General features: G+C 37.3%; 1 protein-coding gene across 4 annotated transcripts in view; it reads right to left on the bottom strand.

Moving 5' to 3' along the window:
• Nucleotides 1-620: 620 nt before the first annotated feature.
• The window catches only part of ANKRD44 (ankyrin repeat domain 44), a 359,761-nt gene continuing 344,844 nt past the window's right edge, over nt 621-15,537 (bottom strand). For 2 of the 4 annotated variants that reach the window (XM_053598403.1, XM_053598402.1), the window contains exons 22-28: nt 14,196-14,283; nt 13,174-13,257; nt 12,058-12,203; nt 11,494-11,576; nt 9,017-9,099; nt 7,288-7,379; nt 621-3,638 (exon numbers count right to left, since the gene is read on the bottom strand). In XM_053598403.1, the coding sequence (XP_053454378.1) occupies nt 3,580-3,638; nt 7,288-7,379; nt 9,017-9,099; nt 11,494-11,576; nt 12,058-12,203; nt 13,174-13,257; nt 14,196-14,283 (635 nt within the window). In that variant the 3' untranslated portion in view covers nt 621-3,579. Of the gene's footprint in view, nt 4,936-7,287; nt 7,380-9,016; nt 9,100-11,493; nt 11,577-12,057; nt 12,204-13,173; nt 13,258-14,195; nt 14,284-15,537 lie in introns of all 4 variants that reach the window. The other 2 variants (XM_053598401.1, XM_053598400.1) reach the window with 1 other exon arrangement.

Here is a 15,537-nt window from a genome sequence, read left to right on the forward strand (position 1 = left end):
TTTCCAGGGACTTTCCCTGAAGTTACTTCTCAACGGAAGAAATTTTGGATGGTGAAATGGATGGAGAAGGAAATTCTATGGATTTATAGAACAAAATGGTAGATTCTTGTGTTCCTATGAAGCCCCTGAAGGGTGGTGGTGACAGCAACAAAGAATGATGGTTGATTTCACAATTTTGAAGACCTCTTCAAAATTCAGATATATGTGAACTGTATAACTGATCAGATTTACCCTCTTACCTTGGCTGCAAGAAAGCTCAGAGTAAAACTCAAGTTCAATCATAGCCACTATATTAAATTTTATGGGTCCTGTATTTGTTCATATTCTTTTTCCCAGTCTAATTTATCTACTTCTCATTTACCACATGTCTTTTGTTGTAAGTCAGCTCAAATATTCCATGGAAAAAGTTGGAGGCATAAATAAATATAATAGACACAAACATATATATTTATTTTTTTCCATAATTGTGATAATACAAACACAGAAACAGCAAATCTGTAGATATACCTTTATCTTGACTATTTTCAAAATTTCAAGTTAATCTGGTTGGGGGAGGAACAAAGATTTAAATTAGCATAATTGGTAAAAAGCATAAGTTGGAAAAATTAAAAAAACACAAATTCCAACAATATTTGTACCGTTTTTATTTTGTAAAAATAACCATCTGAATGCATTTCCATAGTATATTACAGTTAAGTACTTCATTACATTATTAGAGCATTCAGTAGTTGCAAAAGTATTAAACTGTGCTTGAGAAGATTCAAATTGGTTCGAAGTCATTCACCGAACTAAAAGTCATTTTCCTCATTTTTACAATCATGATATTTACCAGAGTCATTCAACTCCAATTTACATAAAAAACATTATAGACAAATTCCACTCAAATCATCAAACAATTATTTTATGCTGTTACAAATATGTTATGCAAAATATAACACTGGCACCGGATTTGTATCATCGTGCTTTGCAAATATATATTGCACATGCTAAAGCATAAAATACGTAGACAAAACTACCAAACAAAAGATATTTGCATTGAAGTTTTAGATCACTGCATAAGAAACGCATAGAATTACATTTTATACAAACACTCAGATTGTCACTATCTTAAAACGCTTTTCCCCTTTAATACTGACCTATGGTTTACGGTTTTGTAAGAAGAAAGCATTTTAGCACTGCAAAATCCAACATATTTTTCTATAGAAAACTTTAGCATTTTCATATTTATTTCAATGCAAGTAAAAGGGGAAATAGGAAAAAAGACACTTTTTACATTCAAAGAAAGGTTGAAATGAAAACTCACTGGTATCATATTGCTCTGATAACACACACATGAAAAAAATACAAAACTTTTCACAGAACATTTTCAGAATATACAAATTTAAAAAGGCACTCTAACTTCATATTACGAGACAAAAAAGGGACGGGCTCTTCAACCAACACAACAGATAAGCACACCAAGTTGCTCAACAGTACAAAGAACACTAGTGCAGCAAATCATTTGATGTTCTTGTTCTAATTGAATAATAAAATAATAAATGAAGCAGTGTTTACTGCCTAAAGTACCAAAACATACTATGGTGCCCTTTTAATAGTGATAAATAGAAATCCCCTGAGCTATTTACTGTAGAATCATAGCAGATTGTAGGCAAGTTGGAGATCGTAACATATTTACCAAAGAGAGACAGACACGGGCAAATAGGTAAGTGCAATGAAACACGATCCCTGTGGCTGTGGTTAAAATACAGTTTAAAAATAACACCTTTAGGTAAAAGCACTCAGCAACTAAGACTCAATGAAAAACACAAAATTTTCTGTTTTTTTTTTTCCTTAGAAAGCTATGTTACAAACATAATTTTATTTCTAAGGGATGTAATCAAAACAAACAAATTATAGCTTTTAAAGTCATTTCTGAAAGAAAAAAGTTTGGTCTCAGGGAAGGGAAAAATAGAATGAGAGAAAGGGAGGGGGAGAAAGAAAGATATGTCAATTGATTCAATGAGCAGTTTATTGTGAGCATGATTTCATTTTGCTCTTTTGTCCTCCTTCTATTGGTACTAGAGAGTGGGGGAGAGTCAAAATGCAGCTCCATGGAGATAAGGTGTCATGGTCCGTCACTGCTTTGCTGAAAGGGTCCTTGTACTCTCTGCTGCTCTACAGGAAAACCATTAATGCCGCTTCACCATTAGAGCAGGCATTTTTAGTTCTGGTTTTAAATGCCAACTGAGCAAGATTTCCATTCATTTCTAGAAAAAGACACCGTAGTATATTGTGCTTCTTCAACATTAGATCTCCCTTATTTTCAGTGTTTTGGTAAAGATCAGGTCTTTATTGCTCATTAGCACTTTATCTACTTTTTAAAAAGACATTTTTTCTTAACAAACAAAAAGGACAGAAGGAGGAGGGAAATACAACACCAAGAATAAAAAGAAAATGGTGGTGGTGTTGAAAATTTTCAATAAAATTAATACCAGTTCTTAAGTCCTTTAAATACGTTCTCATTTGTGAAGAATCCAACATGAGTTTTCATTAAATCCAGAATATTAAAAGAATGAAATCAAAGTATTTTATAGCTAGATGAAAAATATAATACAGTGTCTGTATTTGATCCAGAGATGACAGAACACTGTTTTAAAAATCTCTCACATACACTATAAATAGGAATTTGGGGGATGAAAATGAAACCCATTATGAAATGTCAGAGAGTACGGTCCTAATTCAACATATTTCTTTCCTGTCTCTTCCTCAAGTGGAAAATAGCACTTGAGCTAGTGATCTTTATTTCTCCTCTTGGTGTACGTACTCACACATTGACATCTTTTCTCATTAGGTTACTGGGACCATGTAAGACTTTTCAGTGTATTTCGGGTAACTTCTGGATGTTTGGGGACCATCTTGTGTATATGATCTACACACTTCCGTCTTCACCATGCAGAAGAGTATACAGACCGCAGTGTCTTCTAAGCTCTACGCTGGCTCCAGACTGTGGGGGAGTGATGGGTGTTGTACCCCTCTCTAGCCAACATGGAAGAACCTAACGGTCCACCAGAAACTTTAGCAGTGGAAATGCTGGGCCTGGCCCCAGGCTGTTGGCTAGCCCAGGCTTGAGTGTGTTTTTCCACTATTTTGTTATTCCAAATAAGATACATAGCAAATAAACAATGGATGTTTCCTTGGTATTTGTTTCATTTCAAATAAATATGAACACGTTCACATGAAAAGTGTATGAACATTTTCTCTAATTTGGCAAAAAATAAACCGAACATTTTCTCTAATTTGGCAAAAAAGAAACCGTAGTCAACACATTTTCAGTTACAAATGTTACGCTGTCAACTAGAAATCTGTGTCATAAGAAATATAAAACACAACAAAGACTGTTACACCAAAAGATTACATTTTAACTCCATAGAAAAGCTACTTCAGTTCTCACTTGCATTTTGAAGGAAAAAAGTTTAAATCTTCCATTTTAGACTGAAGCATTTTGGTCCTCATGGATAGCTGGTTGATGAACTACATACAGACACGTATATGTACATGTACACACCCATGTGTGTATGTGCATAATTTTTAAAGAGTCTTTCATTCTTCTTTTTGTACAGCTGTTCCAGGTGCGGAACGGGGTCCATTTGACCTAGAAGCTTTGGCAGAGGGAGCAGACACAGTATTCACTATGTTGATTTCATCAACAAACAACTGGCAATTGGCTTTACTTTCTCTATCAACCGTTTCTACCTTCTGCTTTCACTTTCTTTGTTTCCTTTTGCAGTCACACTTTCATTCACTTGACATGACTTTGAGAAGCTTATGGACATTTTACTATTGATCAACCATGCTGATGATTCTGGTTTTAAAAAAGTTAGTACATATTTTGATTTAAGAAAGAATCAACAAGGAGTAGTTTCATGTTAAATTTGCATATTGTCTCAAAGTTTTGGTGCAATATAATTGTCATCTGAAATGTTATTAGATAGATTTGGTTTCAATCACTTGGGTGAAAATTAGTTACAGGCTTGTTATGGGGAACACTTGGGTACTACATTTGTGTTAAACGAAAAAAAGCAAGTTCCGTTTTTCAATTCATCTGGCAACTTTAACAAAGATCCTCAGAAAGTAGTTCTGGATATTTAAGTGCTTACTATAGAGAGGGTATGAATAGCTGGACTCCCTTAAAAAGATCATTACAGGCATTATTTCTGAAGATGAACACCTTTACCTTTGGCTTCTAGTGAGGAAGTAAACATCAAAGTGAGACGAGGTTGGAGGCATTTCCTGTCTACCTCTTCCCTCCCCTCCCAGGGGATGTGAATGTCACATTGATCTACTTCTGAGAACAGACTGCTGAGTACATGAAAAAAATTCTTCATAGAGAATGGTTGCCTCTCTGTTGCATTATCCCCCAAAGAAAAGGAATTAAATACATTTTCTATTCCTCACTTAAAATGAGAGGTAGACTTTCACAGAAGTATCTTAGATCTAAGGAAAACATGAAACAAAACAAAATCGGGACCCATCTGTGTGTATGTTTCGTCCAACCGCCTCTCTAACCTCTCTTGGTTTAATTCCTTCTCTACTGGCTTCTGGAAGCCTGAGCCTCAAATAATACCTGAACACAACATAAACATGGAATTCAAGCTTCTTTCCCTTCCTCCAACACAGGTGATCAAGGACAAGCTTCTACAGTCCAAAGTCAAAACGTTTCTGAATCAGAATCGTTTTCATTGTACCCATCCTCTGAGCCTACGTTGTTACTGCACAGGCTAACCATGCTACCCAGATTGGAGAGGGTCGTCCTGTTCAAATTGTCTTTTTTAAAACAAACGAAGTTGACAGCCGTCATTGTATTGGAAGGAGAAAAAGGCATCATGGTAGCCAAAATGAGGGCCAGGCAGTCAGCCACGTCTTTGTTAGGAGCGCAAGCCAGGGCCGGGGTATGACCTGGGCGTAAATGCAGACAAGGCGGTGGTTAGTCTGGGAGTCCGGAGGCACGCGAGCATTCCACAGTACATCTCAGATGATCTCAAATGCAGAGATGTATGTTGAGTTAGAGATCATGCCGGGTAAAACGGGGAGTTACTCTCCACAGTCATGCTAGGGATGAGGCTTGAGGGAGAGGGAGTGGGGAGACATTCTGTGGAGGGTTTTTTTGTTTTTGTTTTTTCCAGCTCACATGACTACAGCAAGCACCACATTATCCAAAGTTAGGCAGGATTCCAGCCTTCATCTAGTGAACAGAAACATGAGGGGGCGGGTGTGGGACACAATACCACACAAAACAGCCACAGGACACACCAGGAGGATGTTTCCACTCGAGAACGAACGCACACCATGAGCCTCAGGCCTGGGCCCAAGTCGGACTCTCATTCTGAGAACAATGACTTTGCATTGTTAGGAAATTGTGTGTCAGATTAGAAAAGATAGCAAAAATCACAGGACTATAAAAGTGAGCAAAGTAGTTTTGTCATTTTATATATACTCTCTCTATAAAGTATACACCAATTAACTGGTTTTAGAAAAATGGAATCATTTGAGTAGATCAGATACAGGAAGGCACTGGTTGTGTGTGATTAAAAATTTACAATCATTTAAGAGAAATTTAACAGAAAGGTAGGAAACAGCCACTCCACCAACCAAATCTGAATCTGAAATGTAACATGTAAGAATATGACTATGCTGGGCCACAATTAGAGTCACGTCATTCTCTGCAGTTTAGACTTGCTGCATCCAGTCCTCGTGAGCAAACTGCCTTTACACATAGACAGGTGTCTTGGGGAGGTCAGTTAAGAAGTCTTTGATTTAATTGCTCCTTCATCCAACCTTTATTCCACTGGCCTGAAAGGGTCAGCCGCCTTCTCTGCTGGCCTGAGTTCCTTCTACCCATTGTGTAGGGCCCTCACTCAGTCACTCAGAACTGTCTCAGTGAACTTTAACACTTAGACCTGCTTTCCCTCCCTGCCCTTTTAAGGGATTATTATTCTTTCTGGTATGAAAACAAAGACAAATGGACAGCTATTCCATTCCATAAAGGCCAGTTAAGGAATCATGACTGTACTCCTGGACAAGTTGCCCCCGTAGGGTCCCCCACCTTTGGGGTGCAGCTGAACCCTGACATAGGCTGCAGTTCCGCTGACCCGGGGGCTCTTGTTCTTAAGGTTGTGTTTGGCCACACAAATCTCAGATGTAGCAAATTTACACCCAAGAAAGGCAAAACTAATTCATTCTGTTCTCTTTGGTCATTTTGGAGATAAACTGTGGACCTCTGCATGCCAGCCATAAGGTATATCGTGGTGATAAGATGGTGAGGGAAGGTGGAGGCAGGAAGATCAAAGAGATGGAGTAAGAGAGAACTTTCTGCACTTCTTAGATGAGTCAGGCTGGGATAGAGCAGGGTACATGCCAGGATAAATGGGGCTGCAGAACCAACACTAATCAAAGTTAGCTAATGATGTCAGTATGGCTGCTTACTTCTGAGAAATAGGCATGAGCTGCTAATTCCAATACCTGTAATAAGCAGTTAATTGAGTTACATTAATACATTACAATACTTTAATTAAATGCCACAATTAATGCCATATTTAAAAATTACTTAATTCGTAAATATCCAGAAATTCCTTTTTTTTGCTTCCCAAAGTTAATAGGCAGTCTGCTTAAAATGGCAGTTTAGTACAATTCCTGTATTCATTATCTTTCAAAATTTCTAAGGAAGCAAAGTACAGAGCTTCTGTTAAGAATTAGCTCATTTAGAAAAGAAATATATAGATCAGGAGAAGTTTTCAAGCACAGACATTAATTAAGAAATTTTACTCTTGTTCCCCAAATTTCCATATGGAGAACATGAGTTCTGATCCTTACTTTAAAAGGAAAAAAAGGTTTGGTCTCAGAATGAACTGAAATACGATCAAAGACCTAGGTTTATATTTGGGCCCTTGAGCATGCACTAATGACACGTGTAATCCCTAAGTCTTCAGCATATGCGGTTAGAATTGTGAATGCCAAGTTGAAAATTTTTTGTTATGTATAAAATAGCTTAACCACCATGCTGAGGAGTTAGAGGCCAGCTGCTGACGTTACATGCAGAATGGACAGCACTGGTGGGCTACGGGTAGACCATGTGATTTACAAAAAGACAGACAGGACAAATTATCCTTGTTTGATTTTCACACACATAGAACTTCCCAAGGGGAAGAGAATTCTCACTGCCTTTTTAACTAGCTCATGTCTTTCTTATTTTCCTCAGGCTTAACAGCATATGGAAGGTACCTGCATCGACTGTTTACTTTTACCACTTACCATTTTCATCCACGGCAAGGACACAGGCCCCTTTGGCCAGCAACTCCTCAACTACCACCTTCAAGCCATTGCGTGCAGCAACATGGAGGGGTCTAAAACACAAGACCGAGTATCAGTCATGACGCGTATTTGAGAGAATGTGGCACTTTGGTTAGCCCATGTCACTAAAGGAAGGAAGTACTTAAGAATCTAAAAATAGTATGTGGATTTTTTTTTTTTCTGAGACCGAGTCTCACTCTGTTGCCTTGAGTAGGGTGCTATGGCATCAACATAGCTCATAGCAACATCAAACTCTTGGGCTCAAGCAATCCTGTTGCCTCAGCCTCTCGTGTAGCTGGGACTATAGGCACCAACTATAACACCCAGCTAGTTTTTCTATTTTTAGCAGAGATGGGGTCTCGCTCTTGCTCAGGCTGGTCTTGAACTCCTGAGCTCAAGCAATCTACCTGCCTCAGACTCCCAGAGTGCTAGGATTACAGGTGTGAGCCACCGTTCCTGGCCAGGCCAGCATATGGATATTTTTACTGCTTATGAAGGTATTTGTTGACCAGATGTTTTCCAGGTGCTAATAATCCTCCTGTTTTTACACGTTTGGCCCAGATTTCTCTGCAGATACTGCAAATATTCTGCATCTCAAACAATCTCAATGACAAGACATTGGAAGACAGAGGAAGAACTCAAGCTCTTGTGTGTTTTGTAGAAGGTTCTTTATCATTAGATTTCTACTACAGTATTTGAATCACTGTCTCACACAGATCATTAATAAAACTGGCATTAATATCATCCATATTTATATAATTTCAAACTTCTTTGTTATTGCTAAATGCACACAAATGTTTTACGAAACTTATAATACCTTAAGAATAATGCCAAACTCAGTATATTGTGCTATATAATGCTTAAGAATTTTTTTTTTGCCACCCTCTGAGGAGTGCTGTAGCATCACAGCTCACAGCAACCTCCAACTCTGGGCTCAAGCAATTCTCTTGCCTTAGCCTCTCAAGTAGCTGGGACTACAGGCATCTGCCACAAAACCCAGCTATTTTTAGAGATGGGGTCTTACTCTTGCTCAGGCTGGTCTCAAACTCCTGAGTTTAGGCAATCCACCTGCCTCAGCCTCCTAGTGTGCAGGATTACAGGTGTGAGATACCACATCTGGCCTGAGAATCTCAAATAAAAAAAATCCTAATATTCCTTTGCCTTTAAAACAAATGTATGAGTAATTTCCTAAAACAGAAAATGGAGCAGCTTTTAGATCTTTCACACTGAGGATTACACTGAATCATATTAAAATATAATTAAGACAAATAGCTTAGAAACTCTTCAAATGTATTCTGGGAACCTGATTTATAAAACTGTCATTTTCTAGTCAGAATACATTATGCTAATGCATAATACAAATGGTTTCCCTAAATATGTCAGTCCATAAGGCCTTGAGATTCTTCTAACAGCCTACTAAATTTATAATGTTACCCCAGGAATACTGCAAAGAAAAACACAGATGTCACAAAATACTATGAAGACATCAAAATAAGAACTCTAACTAAAACTGTCTAGCTTGGTCAGCATTTGTAGGGAAGTGACTGTCAACTTCACCCAGGGGAAGCCAGGTCTGCATCTCTCACCACTGTTTCCTCGGACCCAGCCTGGCACAGAGCAGGCTCTTAATATTTGTTGAATAAAGGACTATGATTTTAGATCTGAGTCAAACTTTAATAGTTATACTTACGTCTGCAGTGCATTATTTTTTGCATTAATAAGGCTCTCATCTTGTATCTTGTCAAGTATTAACAAGGCACATTTTTCATGACCCTAATAAAGAAAAAGAATGATAAGAAATCTGGGACAGAGACACAGAAAAGTTCCTGGAAAATTACTTCATTATGCCTTAAATTGAAAATGAATTTCCTTTGCCTAAAAACATTCTATGTGTATAAGACTATTTTTGGAGTAATTTTTTTGTTCTAAAAAGCAAATTGGCCCCAGATACGCTGAGATTCTGAATAAGGTCTATTAGGATTTGGTTAACATAAGTCTGGTCTAAAATATTAATACTTCTAAGATAACTTTTAGAATTAATGTCCAGAGAGCGAAAGCAGATGCTAGCTTCGTTAGGTCAGCTGGTAAACAGGGAGTAGAATAAGGAGTATCCTTTAACCTTCAACATCACTTTTTAAACATACATAAACATTTCCTATCTCAGGCCTTCAATTACCACTTCAGTGAACCATTTATCCTTAGAATTCCCATTCCTATTATTTGTGTCACTCATCATCATTTATTGCCTTATATTGTGAAAAGACCCTATTTTGGGATGGCTTATTCTTTTCTTCCTCAACCAGGAAAAGATATCTCTCTGTATCTTATGATACTAGATGGCTGATCATTCTTGAAAACCAATTGGTAAGTCAGAGATCCTTTCATGACTTCAAGCCTAGGGCACTTTTAAGGGGTTCATGGCTTCCTGTAAGCCCTTGCTAATCAACATGTGGCCCACAGATCAGCAGCATCTGTATCACCTGGGAATTACAAACATTGAATCTCAGCCCTTACCCTAGACCAAATAAATCAGAATCTATAATTTCACAAAATTCCCAGGTGATTCATTTGCACCACATTACTAAATGTAGAATGTAAATGTCTTAACACAATAACTAAGAAAATGCCAGGAAGGCTATGTTAACCAGTGTGATGAAAATACGTCAATTGGTCTATAAAACCAGTGTATGGTGCCCCATGATCGCATTAATGTACACAGCTATGATTTAAAAAAAAAATAGAAAAGAGAAAAACACTGCCCTCATCTTCATTAAAATACTACACCTTAAAATAAACTGCATAAAAGTGAGCACTTTTGTATTTTCCATGGGCTTCCCAGAATGTAAAGTAAGAAAATGCAAGCAAAGAAAGGACTGGCTAAGACTTTATGACACCACTTTAGCATTTTAACTATGTTAAATACGATGATCAGTGGTACCAACTGGCTTCATATAATAATGCCACATGTGAGAGACTGGGAGACCCTTAAATACAATTTTGGAAATGTCCATGGAGGCTGCATTCTGACGCTGGTGGAGTATCCACTGTTGTGATCTTCTTAGAGGACTATTTTGGTTTTAAAAATCTTCATATCCTTAGACTCAATAATTTTACATGAGGAACTCATCTTAAAGGATTCTTAAAAAATATTTCTCTCACTAAGCCTTATTTGTAAAGGTTAGGCATCCCAAATTGGAAACTTGGAAATCTAAATGCTCTAAAATACAAAACTTTTTGAGCATTGACATAGCATTCAAAGAAAATGGCAAAGAAAATGCTCATTGGATCATTTTGGATATTTAGATTTGGGATGCTCAATAGGTATAATCCAAATATTCCACAACCTGAAAAAAGTCTGAAATCTCAAGTATTTCATGTACTGAATCTTCAGTAGCATGTATAGAAGATGGGTTGAATAAAAGATAGCACATTCCTAAGGTGGAATACCAGCTGTCTTCTAAAAGACCATAAAACCTCATGTTTAAAAGAAATATATTCACAATATATGATTTGGTAATAAAACCAAGTTATAAAACAGTTTTAACCCTCTTTTGTAAAGTATATGATGTGATGTGTGTGTGTATAAACTTATCTTTTATGGAAGCAGGAATTTTAAGTAACATATGAACACAATCTATTCGGAAAAACACACACATTCTTTGATTTGAATTGTGCATCAGAAAAAAAGGGGGGAAAGGTAGAAATACACATAGATATGTTGGCTTCACAGTAGAGTATTTTTTTTTTTTTTTTTTTTTGGCTTTGCTACTGCAATGTCTTCAAATGGAACAGAATGAAAGCAAGTAGGGTTGCTTACATTTTAAAAGCCATACAACCACGGTCCTATGTGGCACCAAAACGTGGAACCAGCCCCCAGGAGGCAGAGACAGTAGCAGAATTGAGACAGACTGCAGCAAGAATGCAAGTGGCAAATGCCTCGAAAATCATGTTCTCATCATTCACGTTGATGAGGCACATCCCCGCCAACCTGGTGGCTCTGTCCTTTCCTTTTCCCCCTTTCATTCCACTTACTTGACAACATTGTGAAAAAATGTACATCTTAGCTAAGAGCCATGCCACACAGTTCTGAGATAGAATTTCAACTCTTTTACTGCTATGATTATTATGACAACACTATGTAACGATGTTTTAAATTCATTTACACACTTTACTACTCGCCAGATGTAAGGGTGTGTTCAAATCCTTATCCTTTATAGTCAGATCAGCCTGGGCACTGTTCACCAAAATATCTACAGAAAAAAGACAAGAAAGAAGGTTACTTAGACTAGATGCTGATCACATGCATTTTGAAGAAGTCACTACAAAAATAATAACATTTAAATCAGTACAGCTCACATAATCATATTTGATGTTTTCAAAGAGAAAGGGGGCAATTTATTGTCATATTTGTTCTATCCAAATCTAAGGTTGACTACCGTCTATTTTAATTGACTTTACAGTTCATTATTTCCAGTTAAAATGATTCCGTTGTTATGTTTGGTTTCTAAATGTTGGGAAATTTCACTACAGAAAGATTAGCTTGCTTTGACAAGGCCCACCAACAATTAGGTAACAGGAAACTGAAGATAGAGCAGGAAGAGTCAGGTGACTTAAATAACACTGTTAATGGCCCTTATTCACACGTATGTACAAAGGGAATCACTGATGACAATGTTACATAATTTGGGGTTTTGGACAAGTGTAAGTAAAGGTCACACAACAAGTACACACCCACGGCGCCCGCCTGCCCGTTCTCAGCAGCCATCATCAGTGCTGTTTTCCCTGAATTGTCTACTGCGTTCACTTGAGCATTGTGTCTCAAAAGAAGCTGCAAGCACTCCACGTGATCCGCAAAGGCTGCCGCATGAAGGGGTGTCCTGAAGATTTAAACCAAATACGATTTAGTTTCCTTTAAACTTTCACTCTCTTAGGGATTGCCCAAGAAACATGTCCAGGGTGTTGTCTTGAGGGTTTAAAACTTCTCTATTTATAGAGATAATGGTTAGGCCCCCTGGGAAGGGCATTCAAGGTAGACACCAAAGTGTCACCTATGTGAACAGCACCTTCTAGATTTGGGGCTGTATGTGGTGGCCCTGATAGCTGAGTTAGCACCGCTATGGGCCCCTTAATCTTAAGTTCCAGTGACTTCGCTGTCATCTTTGAGATAGATACTTTCTGACTAAATAAAAATTTTAAAATCTCACATCATCTAATGTGGACAGTTGATATCTTTCAGAGAATGACTTGACATTATTTATCAAAATGAAAAACTCCCAACCCTTTAGCCAAGTAATCCCACTTTTCGGACTTAATCTCATAGTCTACTCGATCATGTGTATGGACACATATGAAAATGTTCAATGCATCACTCTTTGAAACAGCCAAATACTGGAAACGACATAAATGTTCTTCCACAGAGACAGGCTGACTAAGTTATAGTATATCCAGGTTCAAGAAGAGTGTGATAAATTTGTGTTTTGGTATGGAAAGATCTCCAAGATATACTAAACTCAGAGAATTGTTATAGAATGTCCCCTTTGCGCAAAAGAATATATGCATACCTATATTTTTTGTTAGATATCTATAGAAAATATTTGTAAGAATATAAAAATTTGGAAATAACAATGTATAGTAGTTTTCTTTATGGAAGAGGCTGGGAATTCTGGGTTCAGAGGGAAACTTCTTTAATTATATGCCCTCTATAATTAGTTTTCTAAAACCATGTTTCTATATTATTCTTCTAATAAAAAGAAAAAAAAAAATACCAGGTGTTTTGCTACTCTGTAGCCAAAGAGCAGAGATTAAGATTCGTCAAGATAAAAGGCATGCCATCCCAGGCTCACTCACCTGCCTTTGTCATCTCTACAACCGACAATACTGGAATCTATGGCCCCAAGTAACAATGATGCACAATTCTCATGATCATTTATTCTAAAATAAAAATGAATTTTAATGTAAAAATATTGCTTTTTAAAAAATTATATCCCTCTCTCCCCATGCACGATGTATTTAACAATCTGATGCAAATATCTGTGGTATATGTTTCAGTGGCATACACTCTGCAACCCCTAGCACTTTCTTCAAAATCTCCACAACCAGGTAGAAGTTTATTACACACCACTTACGCAAAGCACCATGTTTGGTGTTTTGGAGAATATCAAAATGGAAAAGACATGATTACTTCAGATTTTAAATTACTGACTCCTTGTCACTTATGTTTTGTTTATTGATTTATTTTACGCCTCCAATATCCTTCCAATCAAATGACCCGGCTTTCATGTGGAGCCCAGAGGCAATGTGGAGACGGTATCCTCAGGTCTTAGGCACCACAGGCTGACTGTGAATGCCCAGTTGAACCGAGATCCCTAGGCCATGATTTAAAGTCACTGTATCCTCTGAACAATGGCTCACACTGTGAGACTGGAGCAAAAATTACATTTACCAAAAAAAGACTTAAAACTCTATGAAAAATGGAGACTTACAATATATGAAAAGTCTTTCTGGTCTAAAATGTCTTTCTACCCATCCATGGGCATATTGTTTTCAACTTTTCCTTATTTTTAGAATTTGGCAGACAATTGTGAGTTACACTGGAAGAGTTCTTCACATAATGGTTATTGTGCCTCTCAGCCCAACCCTTTGTGAAGTTTTCCTAAGATGGCATGTGAGCACACCAAAAACATCTCCTGGAAAATCATTAACATTCGGGATCACACTTCACTATCAGACCTATTTGTCTTTAGCAGTAAAATGGAGTATTTTACTCTTTTCTGTAATCTAAAAGCTTTTCCCTTCCCTAAAAAGCAATTTCTCTATGTGTAGTTAAGAGAATTAAAACAATGCCGTTAACTTTCAGCATTTCTACTTACATTGCACAGTGCAGGGGAGTAAAGGGATTACCAATAAATTTGCGAAAACATTTTTGCTCCAAAAGTACCTCTATACAGTTTTCATTACCTGAAAGGAATAAAAAAAAATGTAATGTTTCCAAGAATAAAATTATTCAACACAATCTGTTTGTTTGTTTTTTTTTCATAAAGTATTGAATTCTGGCTTATGAGTTTTCCTGAACTGGCTGAATATTCATTCTCAATGGAATAAAGTTAACAAACACCAAAATGTTATTAACTGTGCTTGCAGGTGTTCTAAGACATAATGAACAATTAAAATTGTGAAGGCCGTATGTTCTGCTGGGAAGAGATAGATAAGGCACCTCATTTGGAACCAGAAGAGAGTCTAGGTTACTTTCAGTTCTTGATAGTGATGCCTAATGGAGTCATGCCTCAATCTGCCTCTAATTATAACTAGAAAGTTACCTTTCATGCACACGAATAGGTTCACTTACAGAGATGTACTGTATCTAGTGAAGGGGAGAAGATATGATTAGTAGAAAACTGTGTTTGACAGAATGCGTGTGAAAAGGCTTTGACTGTAAAATACTATGGAAGCATTTTAAATGGCACCAAGAACAGTTCCTGGCACATGATGGGCACACCGTAAATATTTTTTTAAATAAGCAGATAAATTAATGTAAAGAATTATTTTATTTCCCCCCTCTTTTTTATTATTTATCTGTTTATTTTTAAAATTTCAGATTCAATGAGGATACATACAAGTAGATTACATTGTTTGCATTTGTAAGGTAAAGCCTGAGTCACAGTTGAGTCCTTCACCCAGGTAGTGTGCCATATATCCCTACGTTGATTGTTCTCATTAGGTGGGGACCTACCCAGCTTCTTGAATTTAATTGTGTTTTTCTCTTGTGTGGGCCTATAGTTGTTGATCTACTATTTTTCAACATAATATTGAGTACATGGGGCCAGGTATGGTGATGCATGCCTATAATCCTAGCACTTTGGGAAGCCAAGGTGGGTGGATTGCTTGAGCTCAGGAGTGAGACAAGCCTGAGCAAGAGTGAGACTCTGTCCCTACAAAAAATAGAAAAATTATTCAGGAGTTGTGGCAGGTGCCTGTAGTCCCAGCTACTTGGGAGGCTGAGGCAAGAGGATCACTTGAACCTAGGGATTTGAGGTTGCTGTGAGCTATGATGCCATGGCACTCTACCCAGGCCAACAGAGTGAGACTCTGGCTCAAAAAAATTAAAAAAAATTGAGTGATGGGATGCTTGCTTTTCTGAGGAATTATTTTCAGTAAAATGACAAGTAGTTTCCAAATCAACTCAATTAAAGTTAAGTAAGGTCCTCGCTGTCA

This window comes from Nycticebus coucang, chromosome 7, assembly GCF_027406575.1.
Source record: "Nycticebus coucang isolate mNycCou1 chromosome 7, mNycCou1.pri, whole genome shotgun sequence".
NCBI lineage: Eukaryota > Metazoa > Chordata > Mammalia > Primates > Lorisidae > Nycticebus > Nycticebus coucang.